The sequence below is a fragment of the Tiliqua scincoides genome, chromosome 1, assembly GCF_035046505.1.
Source record: "Tiliqua scincoides isolate rTilSci1 chromosome 1, rTilSci1.hap2, whole genome shotgun sequence".
Lineage (NCBI taxonomy): Eukaryota > Metazoa > Chordata > Lepidosauria > Squamata > Scincidae > Tiliqua > Tiliqua scincoides.
In genome coordinates, this window is record NC_089821.1 from 151,240,748 (window position 1) to 151,262,891 (window position 22,144).

Sequence of the window (22,144 nt, forward strand, 5' to 3'; positions counted from 1 at the left end):
AGGTGCCTATCTTGCTGTGGTATTGTCAACTGATTTGTATTTATTCATTCAAATTAGGTAGACATATTTAAAATATTTATTCTGAAACTTGAAATCAGGACCTCCTTTCAATGACATTAATTATCCAAGTAACTCTTGTGGCCGATTTCCACTGATATCTTCAATTGTCTTCGACTGTTACAAGATGCCCATGGAAAGTATTCAGTCAAGCATTGAGGTATTTTGCATGGTGCCTGATATGGTCGCCAATGAATGATGCTATAAAATAGTAGCTGTGATCATAGCCCTGGGGGAAAGGGGGAAAAAAAAAAAGATTAGTTTGTTTCAGAAACTAAACTCTTTACCTATAGTTATCTGTTAACATGTCTTGGAGATCAGTTCTTTCACTTCACTGATCCAAGATAGCGGTAGTCCAGATTGAAGGAGCTTTCGTACTGGTCTAAGTTTAGATCCTAGAGATAGTTGTTGTAGCATCATTTTTGCACACTCCTTATGACCAACAATTTTATTGGCAGATAGTATAATAATAATAACAAATATAAATAAATAATATTTGTATACCACCTTGCTTGGTCACTGGATTACTTCTTTGACTTTAATAAACTTAAACAATTAATTTTTTGCCTGGATCTTTATTGTACAATTGTGGGACATTTCTGTTTTGTTCTAGCCTCAGATTAAACAGTCATTCAAAAAGTTGTACTACAATTGACTCTGTGTCAGAGAGATGGCAGATTACTAAAGAGAACCTATCGCGGAGACTTTAGGAAGCTTGAGAATGCAACTTCCATGAATAGGGACTACTTCCTTTCAAGATTTCTAAATGAGCAATGATTTTAAGGGTCAACACACTTTTTAAAAAGGCATGCAATCCCCCAGTAGTTACCTCCCTTCACTTTTTAAATAATACATTGGGTGACTGTACCACTGGCAGTGGGGGGGGGGGGGTTTAAACACCTGGGCACAGGCCAGAGTACTAATCTAGATTGTGTGCCCATTGCAGTATTTACATTTGGAAAAAGCCTTCAACTGGAGACCAACTGAAGCTTCCATGCCCCAATATAATGCAAACACTGTGCAGAGGTACATGATCCATGTTAGAACCACCACAGGGCAAACTGTTAAATTGTCCCTTCCCTTGCACCTTTTTTTTATTTTTTAAAGGGGGGGAATACTGAGCCAGAACACGTAAGAAGTTGTGTTTTAGATTCTACAGGTTTCATATTACCCTGCACATGCCTGATCTCGTCTGATCTCAGAAGCTAAGCAGGGTCAGGCCTGGTTAGTACTTGGATGGGAGACCGCCTGGGAATATTAGGTGCTGTAGGCTTATACCATAGTCTTTCAAGACTGAAGGTTGCCAACCAAACCATATTTACTCAATAACCCAGCATGTGAGTTTTCTATATATGTCCTCACATGACCCTTTGCAAGGACACTTCAGTCAGATTTATGACAAGTCCAGTCAACATTTATTACAGATTCCAGGCCCATCAGCCATGATTTACAGCAGTATTTACCCTAAATCACATTAGACATGGTGAAAGCAATGCCTAGAGGATCGTTGGCTAACAGCAGAAATTCTTCCAGACTCTTCACCTCAACATTAAATTTTCAAGGAGTATAACTCATGTGCAGTCTACCTAACAAGTAGACTTCCCAAGTTCAAGAGACCAGGGGTATCTAAACAGATCCAAAGCGGAGAAACTGCAGGCCCCTTATACGTGCTATGTTAAATAAATGCTGTATAGCAACATGGAGCAGCTAACATTTCCGTGGGACTCTCCGAAAGCTTATAATCACATCAGACGCAGACAAATGCTCTAAGGGACTGGACACAAGGATAAAGTGAGGAGTTAGTTGAAGAACCACATTTGTTGCCACATTTTCACATTCATAACAGCTCTTCTGCAGCTGACTGAGGGACCAATCCTATCCAACTTTCCAGCTCCGGTGCAATTGCAATGCAGCCATACCTTGGAACAATGCTTCCATACCTTGAGAAGGCCTCTGTGACTGCCTCCCCACCACAGGATCCAGTGCAGGCCCCACTAGCACGGCTGCACTGGCACTGGAAAATTAGATAGGATTGGACCCTGAATCTTCAATTCTGGGAAACACTGTGAACATACAGCAGTAAATGGGAGGAACAGGAAGCACAATCAACATGCTATTCCTTTCTCCCCACTCTTTCCAAATTCAGATGAAACATTGCCTTGGAGAGAGAGATACAATAATTCCCTTTTCGGTGCAAGAGAAACATGGGGGACAGATATGCAAGCAATTTTATAATATTTTGAATGTTTAGCCAAGCAGGAGTCAAACGAGAAGTGACTTATCTTCAGTAAGGCTCAACCAGGAGATAAAGTCTGGCCCACTGAAGCCAAGAGAGAAGGAGCTTCACCTTAGTAACTTGGGTCCAAAGAAACTTGGCTGCTTTGCAATTCTGCAATGATAATCTGGAGTCTTTCATGCAGTGCCTATAGGATGGATGGGGTTGTCTAGTCTACTCCCTCTCCAAATACTTCTGCCTAAGGCAGCCATTAAGACACAGACTTGGATAACTAAGATGGGGAGGGGGGGGAGATATCTTTTTGTATTAATGTTAGACTCACACATTACTAGTTCACTCTGCATAAAGTTCTGGATTTCTTCACTTGAGACTGCAGGGGAGGGCAGTTAACTTTTTAAAAAACCCTCCATCTAAAAAACATCCTATACATAGTAAATGAGCAACTCAAGGAGAGGTTTACACTAAAACATTCCTCCAGTGCGCTCATTTATTACATACAGGATTTTTTTTTTTGTATGGGATGCATTCTAAAATAAGACTCCCAGCCTGCAGACCAGAGTAGAACACTCCAGAATTTTACCATCTTACTCTAATGTGGAGAAGGGTCTTAAATTCCAAATGAGACTCTAAGAAAAGGGGGAAAGTGCTTGCATTCCAATTGATCCTGCTTCCAGACACCAGAGGAGAACATTTTTCATATTTTAGGGCTCTTCCCTTGTCCCTGTATATGGGAAAGGGACAGGAATCAGTTTTGCAATAATGGAACATATCAGTGAAAATATTTAACATAAACAACAGCAGGAGATAAAATTTTTACTATTCACATTTTATAAACTGGGGGCAGGTTTCTGTGTATCAGCAATACCTAGTGTTTCTGTGAATTCATAGACTGATAGAGTAACACCTGATACAGGAACTAGGTGTAGATGACGCATATCACACCCTTTTGTAAGGGCCCAATCCTATCCAACTTTCCAGCACCAGTGCAGCTGCAACGTAGCCCCTAGGTGAGAGAACAAATGTTCCCTTACCTTGTGGAGGCCTCCATAATTTCCCTCCCACCACAGGATCAGTGCATGCCCCATTGGCACAGCTACACCAGGGCTGGAAAGGTGGATAGGATTTGGCCCTAAGTTACTTCAGCCAAATGCAAGGTGACAGGACAGAAAATGCTGCCCACCTCCTTCAAGAGGAAAAAGAAATAGTCAGCCTTTGCTGTTAAAAGTGTGACAACATAAGACACACTGATTCTAACGTCTTACCGGCTGCAATCTAAACACCACTGGGATTTTTCGTTCAGTGCAAGCAGCAATGAAATTATCAGGCAGCAACTGCCCTTCTGTAAGGAACTGGTCACTTTTGCCTTGATCAATTAAAATATCCAAAGGGGAACCTTGGTAGGATTTTGCAAGATGTGTAGCATCATAGGCCTGCAACAAATAAATCAAATCAAAAACCTTTATTGGCATAAACAATACAACAACGGTGCAACAAATAAAGATACATTCACTTCTTAAAAACTCAGCAACTGAACACGAGACAAAAACACTGGGGGAAAAATGCTACGCCCAGCAAAAAAGATTGAGGTCCTATGTAATTTTGTAGCCATTTAAGACATGCATTTAAAGTCTACAATAAACACACATTTTGAAGTGGACTTAAAAGAAATAGACAGACAACTGCAAATGAGACAGCATAGCATGCTGCTAGAGATGAAATGAGTTTCAGGCACCCCAAAAAGAGAAGGGATTCGATCCCACTAGCAGCCCATATTGGTAGAGAAAAAGTGGCTGCCCACTTTGACAGCAGGATCAAGTGCTCAAAGTGACCAATTTGTTATTAAAGAACAAAGTCATTTCAAGTAGGTATGTATATTTTCTCTGGCAGAAGTTGCTCTCCCCTTACTTCTAGGCACTCCAGCAAGTTCAGTTCCTGCAAACGGCAGCTTTCAAATAGTAGAGGAAGTTTGGTGGCCCTGCTGCAGTTGCGCAGCACTCCAATAAGAAGGTTAATATGGGGCCACTGAGCCCAGTACATACCTCCCAGTCCTTCACATTCGATCCTAGGTATCCACTGAAAGCCTTTTTTCCCCAGGCACACTGAATTGGGTTGCAGATTGGAGCAAATGCTGAAACAGACTGTTCAGAAAGGGAACACACAACAAATCTGTGTTAAAATCTGAATTTCATTTTTCTCCCAGGAACTCTTTTCTAGAACATGGTAAATGCAACTTTAGAATTACTAGTTGCTTATTTTTGCTTTTGGCCAGGTTTCCCCCCCCCCCCCCCAAAAAAAAAAGTTTTGCCATGATATATGGGGGTTCACTGGTTCAAGAACACTGAATACACTTAAATTCCTTCAAGAATAAAAACCTAAGTACCAGTTCCAGTTGAACAAAAAGCCATGCTTATCCTAGAGCAGGATTCATGCAGTAATTAATACAGGGTCTGAATAAATGCTCCCCCTTTATAAAACACCACATCACGATGCATTCTGGGCCAAACCTGGGAGTGTAAGGAACCTCTGTGTGACCCAGAAGTGGGTCTTTCAGCCCTAAAAATAATGCTGGAGGCTTGGAAACGGCACGGTTTTGCAACGCAAAGGTAGGAGCCCCAATTTTGTGTCTTTTTTAATTTTAAAGGTATTTAAATATGGACCTGGGTATCAAGCCTGGCGGTAAGTAATATTCACAGATACCAGATTTGTGGATACTGGAGTTCAACTGTATATCCAAAAGGCATTTATTCATTCCAATCACTTTACAAACAACATTGGAAAATTCCAGAGGTCACAATTCAGCATAGAATTATGTGCACATGCCTGCTGAAATTAGCAAGTAAGCACAACTGAATCGCACACCATGTGTTTGAGGAAACATTGGTTATAATCATAATCATGATCCAATATCATCATTATCTAATTCCTTGATTTCATCTGACATAGTTTAAGCAAACTTTAAGCTTCAAAAATCTTACTTTATATTTTCCAGGATTCTTCAGAGAGAGGATTAGAGCACCATGGCCTCCCATTGAATGGCCTGAAATAGACATCTTTTCAGAGTCAACTGGAAAATTGGCACTTATCAGATTTGGCAACTGAAAAACATCAGTAAGAAAGAGAGAAATGTGATCATATCCACATTTCAATCCTCAGAGGCTGAATATAGATTTATTTGCCTCCATTTCTATAGACTAGAGCAGGGGTCCCCAAACTCCGGCCCGGGGGCAAGATGCGGCCCGCGGCAAGCTTCTATCCTGCCTGCAGCCGTCCCCTGAAAGCCTCTGGCCCATTTAGCCAAATGTGACAGGAACTATGCTCTGGTTGTGTCTGGAGGGTGTTCTAAGGGCCAGAGAGGCTGAATGAATGAGCCCATTCATTCATTTATTCACTCATCTAAGTTCTATCACTAATTTATTTATACAAATTTTATATTTAAATTTTTTTCCGGCCCTCAACACCGTGCCAGGTATTTGATGCAGCCCTCTGGCCAAAAAGTTTGGAGACCCCTGGACTAGAGGAAGAGTTCTTTCCTATGTCTGCCTCTGTATCCAAGGCAAGAAGACATGCTGGCAACCAAGTTCTCCATGTTTTATATTAAACAAACAGAGAAAACACCAATAGGTTACTTCTTTAGTTGGGGAGGCTCACTGTAACTTAGAATCCTATTAATAAAGTAATGCAGAGTTTAACATGGAAGAGTTCTACCTCCACATTTGGATTTTAGGCTTACCCTCATCAAGACACTTTAGAAAAGAAAGTGAGAAGCGGTCATAAGGAATAGTGAAGTGCCTTATTCCAGCATGTCTCAGAGAGGGATTTTTGACCCTCAGAGGCAAATGGGGGGGGGGGGGAGAGAGCAACAGCACATAGGAAGGACAGAGTAAGACAAGCTTTGGGGATGGGATGGGATGGGGTGACCAAAACAGATCCTGCTTGTACAGGCATGACAGTGGGTCAGAATTTTTACTCTCTACTTGGAAAGACACTCATATGGGATGAGGCCAAAAAAACTTAAAATAATACACAAGAAAAAGCTTGGAAACCCCCACAATATATTTAATTCCCCATTTATGTAATTAAGGGAACTGCGCACAGCAAACAGAAACAGTTTTTAACCTAGACAAAAGTCACCTCATCCTTTATGTAAGAGTACATGCGATAATTTGTCTTCCATGGATCTTCAGTGGCATCTACGTAAAAGCCAGCTCCAGTCCCAAAATCCCAGCTCTCGTCTTCTCCTTTAATATTGCACCCACCTAGAAGGGAAAGAATTCTACGTCTGATCACTACCATCCAGAATACAGTAGACAGGGTCTCATTTTTAACTGATGTGCTGTGTGTAACATCCCCAGTCATATTAATGCTTTGTTTTGTTTTTAAATACAAACAATTTATAGACATCACTGGCTTGAAATAACACTCCCAAAACACGTACGTTAGTAGGTTGTTTCAGCACAGACTTAGTAGCAAAAATTTGCCAAACAGTGTGAAAGTTTCCTCTGAAATACAGAGCTTTCAGCAAAGCTCTGAAAATATTAGCATAAGATACTGAACTGTGTATAGTTCAGGCTAGAAATACCTAGGCAAGAACTGCTGCTACCTGACCCTGGGCTGAGAAAGATAGGTAGGTATTGGCAACCTTCAGTCTCGAAAGACTATGGTATCGCGCTCTGAAAGGTGGTTCTGGCACAGCGTCTAGTGTGGCTGAAAAGGCCAATCCGGGAGTGACAATCCCTTCCACACCGGGAGCAAGTGCAGTCTGTCCCTGGCCTGTCTCCCTGGCTATGGGCCTTCCTTCTTTGCCTCTTAGCCTCAGACTGTTGGCAAAGTGTCTCTTCAAACTGGGAAAGGCCATGCTGCACAGCCTGCCTCCAAGCAGGCCGCTCAGAGGCCAGGGTTTCCCACTTGTTGAGGTCCATCCCTAAGGCCTTCAGATCCCTCTTGCAGATGTCCTTGTATCGCAGCTGTGGTCTACCTGTAGGGCGCTTTCCTTGCACGAGTTCTCCATAGAGGAGATCCTTTGGGATCCGGCCATCATCCATTCTCACGACATGACCAAGCCAACACAGGCGTCTCTGTTTCAGCAGTGAATACATGCTAGGGATTCCAGCACGTTCCAGGACTGTGTTGTTTGGAACTTTGTCCTGCCAGGTGATGCCGAGGATGCGTCGGAGGCAGCGCATGTGGAAAGCGCTCAGTTTCCTCTCCTGTTGTGAGCGAGGAGTCCATGACTCGCTGCAGTACAGAAGTGTACTCAGGACGCAAGCTCTGTAGACCTGGATCTTGGTATGTTCCGTCAGCTTCTTGTTGGACCAGACTCTCTTTGTGAGTCTGGAAAACGTGGTAGCTGCTTTACCGATGCGCTTGTTTAGCTCGGTATCGAGAGAAAGAGTGTCGGAGATCGTTGAGCCAAGGTACACAAAGTCATGGACAACCTCCAGTTCATGCTCAGAGATTGTAATGCAGGGAGGTGAGTCCACATCCTGAACCATGACCTGTGTTTTCTTCAGGCTGATTGTCAGTCCAAAATCTTGGCAGGCCTTGCTAAAACAATCCATGAGCTGCTGGAGATCTTTGGCAGAGTGGGTAGTGACAGCTGCATCGTCGGCAAAGAGGAAGTCACGCAGACATTTCAGCTGGACTTTGGATTTTGCTCTCAGTCTGGAGAGGTTGAAGAGCTTTCCGTCTGATCTGGTCCGGAGATAGATGCCTTCTGTTGCAGTTCCAAAGGCCTGCTTCAGCAGGACAGCGAAGAAAATCCCAAACAAGGTTGGTGCAAGAACACAGCCCTGCTGCACTCCGCTTCGGATGTCAAAAGGGTCTGATGTGGAGCCATCGAAGACAACAGTGCCCTTCATGTCCTTGTGGAAAGATCTGATGATGCTGAGGAGCCTGGGTGGACATCCAATCTTGGGGAGAATCTTGAAGAGGCCGTCTCTGCTGACCAGGTCGAAAGCCTTTGTGAGATCTATGAAGGCTATAAAGAGTGGCTGTCGTTGTTCCCTGCATTTCTCCTGCAGTTGTCTAAGGGAGAATACCATATCAGTGGTGGACCTGTTGGCTCGGAATCCACACTGCGATTCTGGATAGACGCTCTCTGCAAGTACCTGGAGCCTCTTTAGTACAACTCGGGCAAACAGCTTTCCTACAACGCTAAGGAGAGAGATGCCGCGGTAGTTGTTGCAGTCACCCCTGTCACCTTTGTTCTTGTACAGCGTGATGATGTTTGCATCCCTCATGTCTTGAGGTACTCCACCTTCTCTCCAGCAGAGACAGAGGATTTCATGCAGCTCAGTGACGATGATCTCTTTGCAGCATTTTAGGACTTCAGCAGGGATGCTGTCTTTTCCAGGTGCCTTGCCAAAGGCAAGGGAGTCCAGGGCCACGTGAAGTTCTTCTAGGGTTGGTTCACTGTCAAGCTCCTCCAGCACAGGCAGGCACTCAATGTTGTTCAGTGCTTCTTCGGTGACTACATTTTCTCTGGAATATAGCTCAGAGTAGTGCTGCACCCAGCGTTCCATCTGCTGCGCCCGATCCTGGATGACCTCGCCTGTGGCAGACTTCAGAGGGGCAATTTTCTTCTGTGTTGGACCTAGGGCCTGCTTGATACCATCATACATCCCCTTGATGTTGCCCGTGTCAGCTGCTATCTGTATCTCGGAACAGAGCTGGAGCCAGTAGTCGTTAGCACATCTCCTGGCAGTCTGTTGGACTTTGCTGCGAGCAGTTCGGAGGACCTGCAGGTTGCGCTCACTGGGACAGGCTTTGTATGCTGCTTGAGCTGTCCTCTTTTCCTCAATGACTGGTGTCAACTCCTCAGAGTGGGCTTCAAACCAGTCTGCCGCCTTGTTGGTCTTTTTGCCGAATATGGACAAGGCGGTGTTGTAAACGGTATTCTTGAAATGTTCCCATCTGTTGGATGCGTTTGCGTCGGCCGGGCCTGGAAGAGATTCCTCAAGCGCTTGTGCAAATTCCTCCACTTTTCTCTGATCCCGGGTCTTGCTGGTATCAATGCGAGTTCTTCCTTCCTTTTTCGTGTGATACAGTTGCTTTGTTTGCAGTTTCACTCTGCTGCACACCAGGGAGTGGTCAGTGTCGCAGGCAGCACCACGATAACTGCGTGTGATCTTGATGCTGGGAAGGCTGGAGCGTCTGGTGAGGACTACCCGGTGAGGATAGTCCTACCTGCGTCTGGTGAGGACTACCCGGTGAGGATAGACTGCGTCTGGTGAGGACTACCCGGTGAGGATAGACTACCTGGTGAGGATCTACCCGGTGAGGACACCGGGTAGATGGGACTCGTCAGCCTAGGAAGGCAGCTCATCTAAGAGAAGGAAACTCTGACCTCAAACCTCCACTGCCTTGTGTCTACATCCAGTTGTGGAAAAGGCTTCAGGAGTCAACCTCGAGGCAAAATCAGGAGCCGGAGTCCCTTAGGCAGTTCATGGCTGAACACAGTCACGTTCTGGCAACTCCTGCGACGCCGCTGGAACCAACCGTATTGGCTTCTGCCTTTCCATTGGACCATTCCAGCGACGTGGAGAGGGGGGATTTGCTGCATGGGTAACAGCCTATCCTCCATACCTTCTTTACCCAGGCTTCGCGCACTGGAGAGGACACTCCAACTTCGCCATACGGCGTCGGCACAACACGGGAAGCAGCAGTTTACCGGTTATAAGTCTTTGCTCGATTGGCGTAGAGCATGACGCCAGGGGCTGCTTCCGACGGTGGGAGAGATCATTGCATCTCATTGGGCAGCTACCGCCCGCCTTAAGCTGGGCAGTCCCCAGCCAGTAAGGTGTTGCCTCGCCACGGTCCGTTAACCTCATGGGGTGCGTGGGGTTTAGGGTGAAAACCGACAAGCGGATTGACAACTCTGCACCATGCAACAGAAAACAGAAAACTACTGCCCTAAAGCTGGGCACCTGGAATGTTAGGACAATGACACCTGGCTTCTCTGATGACCTGCAAGAAATAGACGACGCACGCAAAACAGCTGTCATCGACATGGAGCTGAGCAGACTGCAGATGGACATCGTCGCCCTTCAAGAGACTAGGCTGCCAGATTCCGGATCTGTCAAGGAGAGAAATTTCTCATTTTTCTGGCAGGGAAAACCACCAAATGAAACCAGGGAACATGGCGTTGGCTTTGCGGTCAGAAATACCCTGCTGAAATCCATCATCCCACCTACTGTGGGAAGTGAAAGAATTTTGTCCCTGCAGCTCCAGTCATCAGCAGGACCTGTCACTCTCATCAGTGCTTATGCACCGACTCTGTCGTCTCCAGCAGAAGCCAAAGACAAATTCTATGATGACCTGGCCACCACTGTCAAGAAAATCCCTGTAAAAGAGCCATTGTTCATCCTCGGCGATTTCAATGCTAGAGTTGGTGCTGATAACAGTTCATGGCCCACTTGCTTAGGTCAGTTTGGCACTGGGAGGATGAACGAAAATGGCCAACGCCTGCTAGAGTTTTGCTGTCATCACGGTCTCTGTGTCAGCAACACGTTCTTCAACACAAAGCCCCAACATAGAGTCTCTTGGAGACACCCAAGATCAAAGCACTGGCACCAGCTCGACCTGATCCTCGCTGAGAAAGATATGAACATGGTAAGCAGTTACACAGGACCAGTTCACACAATACCTTGTTTAAGCTCCATTTATGCAATCCTCCCCATCTCACTGAAGGAGAAAGTCTTAATTTGCACAATCTATGCGCACACAGGAATGCACATGAAGCCATCACAGAACCACCTTTCTCAACCAAGTGAGAGTATAAATTGGTCCAAAGAGACTGGGGACAACATGTAAGAATGGATCTTGAAGACTGATGAAACAGAATACAGTGGAAGAAAGTGGTTCTATTCATGGGGAAAAGAGGGAGAAACACAAGAAAAAAAAGATACCTCAAACAAGGTCTGAATGAGGTTTTGGCAAAATTTATAAAAACTTTTTTAAAAATAAGAATCACCTTCATCCCTTCTGCTAGTTTAAATGCATTGAACTAATAAAGTACAAAAACTGAACATCAGGGGGCAAAGAAGTGACACAGAAAACACAAACACACAATGCTGTGCTTCCATCCACCAATCTTCCTGACGAGCAATAGTTTTGGCAGTGGTCATCTTTTGCCTATGATAAGGATGGGGTGGGGGGGTCAAAAGACAAAAACCTCAAGTCACAGCCTCTAAAATGACCTGCCTTTGTGTTCTATAAGCAGCCAAAGAGGTTGCTTACCCACACATCTGATCTCATCTGATCTCAGAAGCTAAGCAGGGTCAGGCCTGGTTAGTACTTGGATGGGAGACTGCCTGGGAATACCGGGTGCTGTCGGCTTATACCATAGTCTTTCGAGACTGAAGGTTGCCAACCATTTTCACACCAAGCATTGATGGACAGGGTAAAGTAAGGTCCAGATTTTACATGTTATCCACCCTGCTCTTAACAGACCTTTCCATCTAGCATGATGCCCATGTAGTTATTTTGAACTTAGCCATCTCCGTACAGCACACATGTTATTGACACAAATAAGACATTGTTAAGAACAACATTCTACAATCTGTATGCATTGCTTAATTTAATTTCCTAGGAATATGAACTTCTATGTAACAAAGGCTTTCTGAAATCACTGGCACAGCACTTACGTGGGCTGGTATCGGGAGCAACTACAACAAGGCCATGTTCAGCAGCAGCTTGATGGAACCCGGATTTGGTTATAAAATTTTGTTCTGTGCAGGTTAATCCTGGTAAGACAGAGAGCAGAAAATTATGTTAATAGCATCTCAGCTTGGCAGTCACACCAGGGAACTTTTTGCAACCCCAAAATAAAAGAATGTGTGTCTTCCTAATAACATTTTCCTCACATTAAAAAAAAAATTGGTTAATGCAATTACTCATGATCTAGAGCTCTGAACACCTGAATGGCCAGTGTGTAGGATGAAACATCTAACTGAGAAACAGGACAATCTCAGCATTCCATCAAGTAAACTTCTAAGCAGCAAAAGAACTGAAAACCAAGTTGGCAATCTTTGCTCATTTCCTAGAGAAGGGATTGCTTCTCTCAATGATGCTTTCCAGTTCATGCATCCTTGCTCTCATAAATCTATTTTCCATCACAAACAGTTTTCATTGAAGTTCCTCGGGAAGAAAATAAGACAATATTTCTAATTTTTACAACGAACATTATACTGTCAGAAAGGGAGGTATAAGCCCATGAAGGGTAACAGGGATGGACAGTTCATATGAAGAGATAAAGGAGAAGAAAGCGACAGAGGGCATAAATGCACAACCTCCTGAATGTGTTACTCCTTTGCAGAAACTGCTTTTATTTGTAAAACGAATTTCCGCAACCAAAGGGCAAGACCAGCAATTTCCAACCAGTGTGTTGTGGCAAATTGGTGTGCCATGAATGATCCATAGATGTGGTTCAGGAGTTTGGGAGAAGAGTCATTTATTAGTAGGACCGTTGGGGGATGTGAGCCCCCCACCTGCAATGTGGTGGGACTTGTCAATTGTCCAAAAATGGAAGGTGTGCCTTGATAATTTTAGTACCTTGTCAGTGTGCTATGAGATGAAAAAGGATGAAAATCAATGGGCTATACACATGCTTGTTTAACACAGAAGTTGGCCTTCTAAGGATTTTGCAGCGCTAGCCAAATTCTGTCTACTTCTTAAGAACATCTTATATGGGTAGAAGGATAGCAAGCTACAAGTTCTACTTACGCTAAAGCCTTTTATCCATGTTCAGATGACCACACATTACTGATTCACCCAATTGCCCCAAAAGTGCTTTTAAACCAAAAGCACATGTTGTATTATTCCCAAAGGCTCATCTATGTCACACTTAGTAAAGACTAAACTAAAACTGAATTAGTTTTAACCATCTCCAAGGAGGTACCTTTTTTGAAGGCGGCTTTGAAACACTCACCTGAGAGCCAGAACAACACAGGACATTTCTCAGTTTCTGCCTTTGGTGGCAAGTAAATCCCAAATTTCATTTTGCATTTCAATTCAACACTACAACAACAAAATGCAGTCAACACATTACTAACAGAACAACCACAATTTTATAAAAAGCTCAAATAGGAATTGCCAGAGATTAAAAGTTTCAGCTAAAGACCATGATAGTGCTTTTCCCTGTGTGAACACTGATTCACATCTATGCATGTCTACTAGGAAGTAATTCAACAATAAGTGGAGTTGGTAAGAAGGGCTGAGAAGTCCATGCTGCAAGTCTGGAGCAGCTGGTATGCTGATAGCACAATCCTAGGTTTACTTAGAAGGAAGTCCCACTATGTTCAATGGGGTTTACTCTCACACAAGTTTGCATATAAGATTGTAATCTTGATGGTAGCCAAAACTGGGAAGGGATGCAGCTGACCAACGAGGATCCCACAGGACACCAGACAGATATGAGGGAATATACATGAGCAAAGAAAGTGGGTTTAGAGCAACAGTACAGTACTGGGACATGGGTAGAGCTGATGAGACTGAACAGGATGCACAAGTCAGTGGGAAGAGCCAGCATCCTCCAAATCAGCACTGAGTGTTTCCTGCAAAGTAATATCATCCAGGAAGTGTGGTCTTGTAGATACAAATCAACCTACCTACCAGAACGCCCAGCTTTGGAGACCTGCTCCATGTCCCTCTGCTATCTGAGATATAGTGGCTGAGCATGTGAGATTATCCTTGGGGGCGGGGGGCGGTCAGCTGCAGAATACCCTATAGGAGAGGTCTGTCTCATTCTCTCACTACTGGTTTTTCAATGAGCTTCTCAAAGGGTTATTTTAGAAGATGTTGGGAGGATAGTGGATGCAATGGAGGATATGATTCCCAACTGATATTGCTGTTGTTACAACATTCCTTTTGGGGGCCAGCTATTTGTTGTTCTTATCTTTGCAGTAGGTTTATTCTTTCACTGCTGCCTTGAAGGTCACTTGGGCCAGAAAGCTGGAAAGTAAAGCTTTACTGTAGACCAATTAAACCAAAATTATCTGATCATAAAGTCTACTTAGCACTTTAAGCAGGTAAACTACTAAAGACAGTTTACCTACTGACAGTGATAGTGTCAGTTTACCTGACACTTTGATAGTGTAGATAGACACTTTGATTTCCTTTGATAGTGTACCTACCTAGTACATTAGCACAGAAAGTAAGATGTTCTCTGCCTCCCAGGTTTTTGACATGAAGTCTTCCATCACAATGACTAAGCACCATGAAAGCTATTCTCTGCTTAACTACTAGAAGGGTACTTGTAGCCAAAACTGTCCAATATAGCTTGTGATCACTCAACATTAGGGGGTCATGTAGGGCCCTGGGATAAAGGCCTGCACTGGGCTCCCCCACCATGCAGCCCCCTGTCCCCCAATGGCACAATGACCTTTATTGCTGCTTCAGTACACTCAGAGGGCAGCCTGGCAAGGCCCTCTTTTGAGCATGGGTCTTTGGCCAATGTCTAACTGGGTCAAGCCCTAAATGAAAATACAAGCTCAATCAACAATTTTGCAGTGATAAATTTGGCATGTACATTTGCTTGCACCACAGCACATGAACTGGTGAATCAGTTTAAGTGGAGACATTTTCCTAACAAGACACAGCTCAAGACATCCAATGGGCCAAGAACTAGTCTTGAACTAGGTTCAAATCCTAGTTTAGTCATGAACTCTTTGAGTTAAGAGAGCTTGGGCAAGGCTCTCTCCCAACCTCCAACTGCAATACAAGATCATCAGTGAGTTCTCACAGGAAGTCTAAGGTTATTGCAAAGAACTTTTCACACTGAAACATTCAAGAAATCATAACACAGGCCAACACACATTTTGCTTCCTTAAACATTACACCAATTCCTGGGTATATTTGGGGTGCCAATTCCAAAAATGGCATCCGTTTTGCCCTATCACGTCTAGTTTTGGAGACATGGCATAGCCTCTTTAGTGAATGGTTCAAGCAGCTTCCTCATGAGGAAGCTGCTTGAACCATTCACTAATGAGGCTATATTATATCTCCAAAACTAGATGTGATAGGGCAAAACGGATGCCATTTTTGGAATCGGCACCCCAAATTCATACCAAACCACCATAAAGTTTGGGAAAAACTTTTCTGACCCTCCATTTTGTAGGCCTGTGTAATCAACAGTACCAGCAGGTACATGCCATCTCCAGGTACAGGAGAAAAATGCCTGCCTGAAACCCTAGAAAGCCACATCAATCCGCATTTGCAATACTGAACTAGATGGACCAATGGGCTAACTCAACATAAGGCAGGGTTTCGCAATACCACTCAGAAATATGGACCAGCTGATAAGGAAGCAGGCAAACCTGAAAGCCTATAAGAAGACTGTTTATTCAGCACCAAACACGCTCCTGGTGCCTCTCAGGAAAGCAGGTCCTTCTAAGTGTTGTCCCACAGGCAATTATAAACCATAATCTTCAGGTTGTACGTGCAATATTTACCTGTCATGTTCAAACACCTTCTGAAAACCCTCAAAGCATTTATTGCTAGAAACTTCTTTCAAGGCCATGATCACTGTGAAAACAAGAAGAAAATTAGTAGTCATTATTTTGCTTAGAAATTATAAAGACATAACAGCTGCATTCAGGGATAACAAGCAAAGATGCAAACAGGCATTGTGTGTGTGTGGCTGAATGAGTGGGCTGATGCAAAAGAGAACCTGGGTTGCAAGCAGGCCAAGCGGTTGTCTTGTGCGATGCTTCCTGTGATTGGTCATATGCTGCGGTCCCCCAGCCAGGTATACCTGTTAGTGATTCCTCCAAGCCCGTCTCAGGACTGAACTTGTAGCCTTCCCAGCACAGGCTCTATGCACTGCCACTGGGCTAGCAGGCCAGAGGCAGGCGCTGTGTTGCTGGCGTATATGGCTGGCTGATATTGCAAGATGCTAATACCCCATGAGGAGGCTTGGTGTGCCTCCTGCTGTGGCTAAGTGGTTAAAGAGCTGCTGGCTCTCCCATAAGGCTGTCTAGACAGTGACATAAAAGGCAAGTTTGGCCTTGGTTATAACACTCCTACTGATCTGGCTTCAACCTGATCTCGCCTGGTTCCCAGTCTCAGTCTCTGTGAAGCAAAAAAAGCAGGAATGCTAGTAGCACAAGTACACTTAGGGGCCTCTTAGCTTGCCCCAGTTCCTCCCCTAGCCCCAGAATTATTTCCCACTGATGGATTCCCCTATGGAGACACAAAATCTTAATCTGGACAGGTTTCTATTTCTATTCTACATGGCTGTCAGAGGACATTGGTCTACCAAGGTCTAAAAGGTCTACCACAGTCAAAAAGGTATTCCTTGACAGTGATCATATGAGTGGCATGGGGGGCTTGAACTATGAGTGCAGGAATTTCTAGCTATTCTTTGTTTTTGTCTCCTTGCGGCTACATCAGGAGGTACTGTACTGTGGCATTCTTGTGTCAAGTGGGGCTCTGATGTCATGGGGCAACCCCATTGCCATGCACTGACTGGATCTTTCAATGTCCTGCTTCTGTGAGCATGCTGCCAGCATGCCACCGCATGATTGGTACAGGAGCCAGAGAGTGACTGACAGAGCTGCATCTCTTTGGTTTTTGAAGCTCATCTTTGCTTTGAGCCTCCCCCTTTGAGCAGAACTAGTATAGGCTATAGTTAAGACAGCATTGCTAGGCTGGCGGCTTTACTTGACTATAAGATTGCACTGGAACATAGGGGCACGATCCAGTTTTTATCACCAGATTAATGAAAACAAATGCTGGACTTCTGCCACCTATGACACCTTTTGATCAACAAATTAAGTTCAGCTAATTTAACAACTTTTGGAATTCTGGAGTTCTATTTCCACATTTGAAGCAGAAGAAGGACGACTCTGGCTTAAAGTCTGACAGAATACAGGCAGCAAACAAAGAATTATGGTGGAGGTACTGTATTTAGTGAGAGTTGGCCTTCATTTTTCACACTGTACAACCATGATGTAGTTTGTTAGTGGACAAGAAAACAATTTCAAGACAGCCTGGATTAATTTTGTGCTGCTGTTTTATTTTTGTCTCAGTACATGCCAATTAAATTGCACTCAGATATACCATTTTGAATTGCTGGTTTTATAATTTTAAAGACTGGATTTTACAGAACAGAATGATGGCTTTTTTCGAAAACCCTCTTAATACAGAAACAGAAGACGGATTTTGGTCTAATTTCATAGGCTTCTGCTTAGTTCCATAGGAGATGGGCTTAATTTGATCTAGACCAGAGGGTTCCAACCTGTGGGTCAGGACCCAATGGTGGGTTGCAATCTGATTTTTGGTCAGTCCTATAGCAGCTGAGCAGAGCCTCCAATGAAAATATAGGTGACTCTCCAATGAAAATATAGGATCCCTGTGGGTTGGGACCCTCTAGGTGGGTCATGAGCCAATTTCAGGTTGATTCCCATATATTTCAGTAATTTATTGATATATTGGACTTGATGCTACCATGATATGTGACTGCATTGGGGGAAATATTACAGATCTGTACTTTTAACAGGTTACTATGTATATGCTTTTAACAATGATAGTAAATGGAACTTACTACAGGGTAAGCGTGGGTAGGGTTGCAGTCTAGGATTGATACACATTTTCCTGCTTGATGATGTCACTTCCAGTCATGACATCACTTCCGGTGGGTTCTGACAGATCTTTATTCTAAAAAGTGGGTCCCAGTGCTAAAAGTTTGAGAATACTGAGATAACTAATGGCCTCAAGCCCTGAGGCTTTTCAAAAATCAGAGAGCTATTAATTGCCCTGAAAAGTAATCCTGCAGTTTGCAAGCATGTGTAAGTATTTGGAGATAAGTGCTGGAGCATCTTTTTTTCTGATTATTACATGTAAATAAATAAAATATTATTTCTTGCTTGATTAAAAACAAACAAAAAACAAACTTGTAAACCTAGGTGGGTCCTGATAGTGTCAGTTTAAAAAGTGAATACCAGTGCTAAAAAGTTTGGGAATCACTCATCTAGGCATTCGCTATTCCTTAATCCCAAATACAGCCGAGGCAATTATGGCCCCTTGGTAGCGAGGTGAATGCATTCTTGCATGACTCTTTACATTTTACTTCATATGTACCTTAGCCTAAATGTAAGCAGTTCTTCAAAGTATTCTTTGGCCTGGCTGGGAGGATTTCCTTGGAACTTGGGAACTTAAGAACACTGTGCATGTCCTTTTTAATGATTTCTCATATCCTTTTAAAATTCCTTTCAGCTTTAGTTTCATTCCAAAAAACTACAGAAAGCAAGATGACAATTCCCCTCCCTACCCTTTTAATTTTTTCCCTCTACCCAAATTCAACCTGGATATCAAGGCACAAATTAAGGTCTGGAACAGCGAGAAGCTAAACTAGTGTTTGATCTGCAAAATGAAAGATGCCATGGCTAAAACGTCCCTGGCAGGTACACATTTACTTCTGGAATTTTTTCCACAGAACTACAACTCTGAATCTCCCCACCCACCCTCAAATGTACATACCCCAAAACTCAGGAGGGCCATAAACTGTCAATACAATTTAATACACGCATTCCAAGTCCCTTTCTCATTCCTCCCACCCGCCCAGCGCAGTGAGAATGTTGCCATATCCAGGCCACTTTCAGAAAACCGCTCCGACCAAATAGGGAGGGAGCAGAGGTCCACTGAAACTGCTTGGAGCCTGTAGAAAAGCCACATGCAAGGAAGAAGAAAGAGCAACACACCAAAGCTACATTTAGGGGAAGATGGCAGCAAAAAGTGATGATTCTCTTTTGCCAATACTGTACCAGCTTTCAGGCAATCTCCCCACCTCCCAGCTGCTGCATTTACATTTATGGAAGCTCTTTACCAAGGCAATGAGAATCATGGCCAGAGAGGAAAAGCCAGTTGGCAGACGGGCAAGCTCTTGGTGTCCTACTGACAGCAGATGTGGCCCTCTTACCAGAGATCAAAGCAGGAGACCCTGGAGACTGGAAAGGCAGCAAATGGTGCTTTCCTGGAAGAAGCCCTGCCTCTTTTTCCTCTATAAATGTCTCCTTACACACGCACACAATTATCAAATCATAATCTTGAGAGCTACTGCAAGTGTATTTCTTTGTGGTTGTTCACTTACAGGTCCTTTTTAACATCTTATTTTTAAGATCAGTCCTCTATCACCCATTGCTCAGACGGTAGTTCAAACAGAGGACTTTTTTTCTCCATTCCCCATCCCAGAATCAAGTTTCTATGCACACACAGCTCACGTTGATGGGCAGGCAGGCGAGCCAATCTGAACAGCTACAATTTGCAGGCAGCCACACAGTACATTTGAAAGGGAAACTACATGCAGGAATCCAGTGTTATGCCCTGTACAAGAGGGAACTGTGGCAGATGCAACACACAAGGGCAAGGAGAGGTGCACCCAAATGGTGTCTTTTACAAAACTATTAAAAGTAGTTTCCTCCTTTGCATTTGATCACTTTTAATCTTTTCTTCATCTAACAATTAGTATCTCAGAAACAGCTACTAACAATTAGTGTACTAATAATTAATACCTTAGAAATTGCCACTCACTATATGATTCCCCCCCCCCCAAACAGGTATTTGCTTAGGGTGCCATCATGTAGGAATTTAAGTTGGTGGCAGGAAGGAGTAGAGCTTGTTCTGGAATCTTTCCCATGTTAGAATAAGCTTCCAAAGGAGAGGACACAACTGCATATTCTTGTTGAAATTCAGGAAGCTCTTTAAGTTAGGCAGGTGGTCAGAAAAGGATAACTTGTTAATGGTGTCTGTGAACTTGCTTCTTATAGCTCAGTCCTATACACTGGGACTCGGAAGTAAGTCCCAATGTATTCAGTGGAGTGTACTCCCAGGAAAGCATGCATATGATCAAAGTCTTATCAAGCCTTAGATTTTAATTATTATATTGGTGGGGGGGGGGGAGAGCTATGATAGTAGTCCACTTTGTCTGGCCATTGTTAAGTGATGAATTAATTGGAATTGTTTAATGCTTTCAGTTTTAAACCAGGTTGCAAACCACCTCCATTTTTTGAATAGGAAGTCTGAAAGGTATTAATAACCAAATGTTAAAGCATTTTACAATCTATGGTGAAATTTAATTGCACTCTGCATATAAGATACAGAATTTGGATCTTGGGATAAAGGTCTCTTTTCCCAAGTAGAATCTGCAGTATATGATTTTTTTCTTTTTAAAGCTGATGACTGCTTAGTTTGTCAATGTGAAGTTAACTGCAAGTCTTTTTTTTTTTTTTACAGTTTGAAAAAGTATTTTCTTTCCACCTCAGTCTCATCTTAATGCAACAGGTTTTTAATTTTTTCTAAACTTTGTGAAGATAAAATGTATCTGTTGATAGTAAGTGTTGTGTCCCCCCCCCATATTTAGTCTCAATGGAGCATGTAGGCCCTTCCAGATCAAAGATGTCATGCGCAGCTTCTGCTATGTCTATTGCTCCTCCACTTCAGTCAGAAATGGCACACACACAATCCTGCTTACGTGATTGGCTATGTCAGTTTGATAGTGGTGGGCGATTGGTATGATCAAGGACAACAGCACCAACCATGTGACCACTTGGCAAGTTCAATTATGGATCAGATCATGCAAACAGCCAAACAAACTGTGCTTAAGTATGTTTGAAATCCACTGAATCTCTGACAACTATCTATTTCGATATGAATGGAAGTTACAATTCCATTGAACACTTGGTCTTTTTAAGAACATAGAATGGTTTCAAAGTTACTGGCACACTGAGTTCATTTCAAGAGTGGCATCAAGTGGGCCACTGTGAGATACAGGAAGCTGGACTAGATGGGCTTTTGGCCTGATCCAGTGGGACTTTTCTTATGTTCTTAAGAGCTCACTGACATTCTGCTTTCATGTAGTTGAAAAATCTCATTCACACAACTGCCCATTAACTCTGAACTCATTTGAACTACCATAACCTAATGTAATATTGCTATTATTTTGCAACATTTTTTGTGCATACAGGTCTGTTGCCAACCACTTCTCCCCCTGCAATTCACTCCAAGTTCACACACATAAGGCAGGACTCTTGCTTCAAATATTAAAAACTAACAACCTACAACTGCATTCCACCCCATGGTGGAACGCCTGATAGGGCTGTATTGCCCATTTTAGATTATACCTGCAAACTTCTTAAGAACAAGAACCTGGCTATCTTCCCCTGTCTATCTATCACAAGCCTAGGCGTCAATGGCCAGCCTTGCACAATTAGGGCCCAATCCTATACATGTCTACTCAGATGTCAGTTCCATTATAGTCAATGGGGCTTACTCCCAGGAAAGTGTGGAGAGGATGACAGCCTCAGAGTCCCAGCCTATGCCTGGCCCCTCAGAAGTCAGTCTCATTAGTCAATGGGGCTCACTCCCAGGAAAGTGTGGATAGGATTGCAGCCTTAATTAATTGCACTGCACCCAGCAAGCAAGAATCGGGAGAAGCACAAAGAAAGAAACTGGCCACTGTGAACCAATCACAAATTCTTATGCAACCAATAGCGGGGGGGGGGAGAGAAAGAAGAAGCACACGCCACCCTTTGACAGCACTCAACTGCACTTTGCACCTACATTTATGTCACTGTGAACAAGACTTGTGAGGTTGGTACCAGCAGATTCCTGGGAAGCCCCATCCCTGCACGTACCTCCTGCGCTGACTCGTTTTGGATTAGCGCCTCTTGCAAGCCGCAGCGAGCTAGAGCGAACTCTCTGCTCGCACAGCCCTGCTCAAAGTTCGCACTCCGGCTTCATGGGAGTTGTAGTCTTTATGCTCCCACGCCGCTTCGCCCTGAAGCGGGCAGAGAACTCAGTCTCCCAGAAACCTCCTCGGTCACACTTTTAGGGGTGGCGGGGGCTGGGCATGAGCTC

The 22,144-nt window shown here is 43.8% G+C and overlaps 1 protein-coding gene and 1 pseudogene across 6 annotated transcripts; one reads left to right on the top strand and one right to left on the bottom strand.

The window, feature by feature from the left end:
• Window positions 1-58: 58 nt before the first annotated feature.
• Window positions 59-21,994, bottom strand: ESD (esterase D). Of its 6 annotated transcripts, none has more exons than XM_066639522.1 (9): window positions 21,922-21,994; window positions 15,742-15,814; window positions 13,221-13,309; window positions 11,938-12,036; window positions 6,425-6,549; window positions 5,269-5,388; window positions 4,333-4,431; window positions 3,556-3,723; window positions 59-286 (listed from the first exon to the last, which is right to left on the bottom strand). In XM_066639522.1, exons 2-9 carry the CDS (start codon window positions 15,807-15,809, stop codon window positions 206-208), a joined length of 849 nt encoding a protein of 282 aa, XP_066495619.1. In that variant the 5' UTR covers window positions 15,810-15,814; window positions 21,922-21,994; the 3' UTR covers window positions 59-205. The 6 variants fall into 6 exon arrangements, with proteins under 6 accessions (XP_066495619.1, XP_066495602.1, XP_066495593.1 ...); XM_066639505.1 differs by having other exon boundaries at window positions 21,848-21,972; XM_066639496.1 differs by lacking the exon at window positions 21,922-21,994 and adding an exon at window positions 19,380-19,477.
• Window positions 1,209-1,330, top strand: LOC136638131 (5S ribosomal RNA; annotated as a pseudogene).
• Window positions 21,995-22,144: the final 150 nt, after the last annotated feature.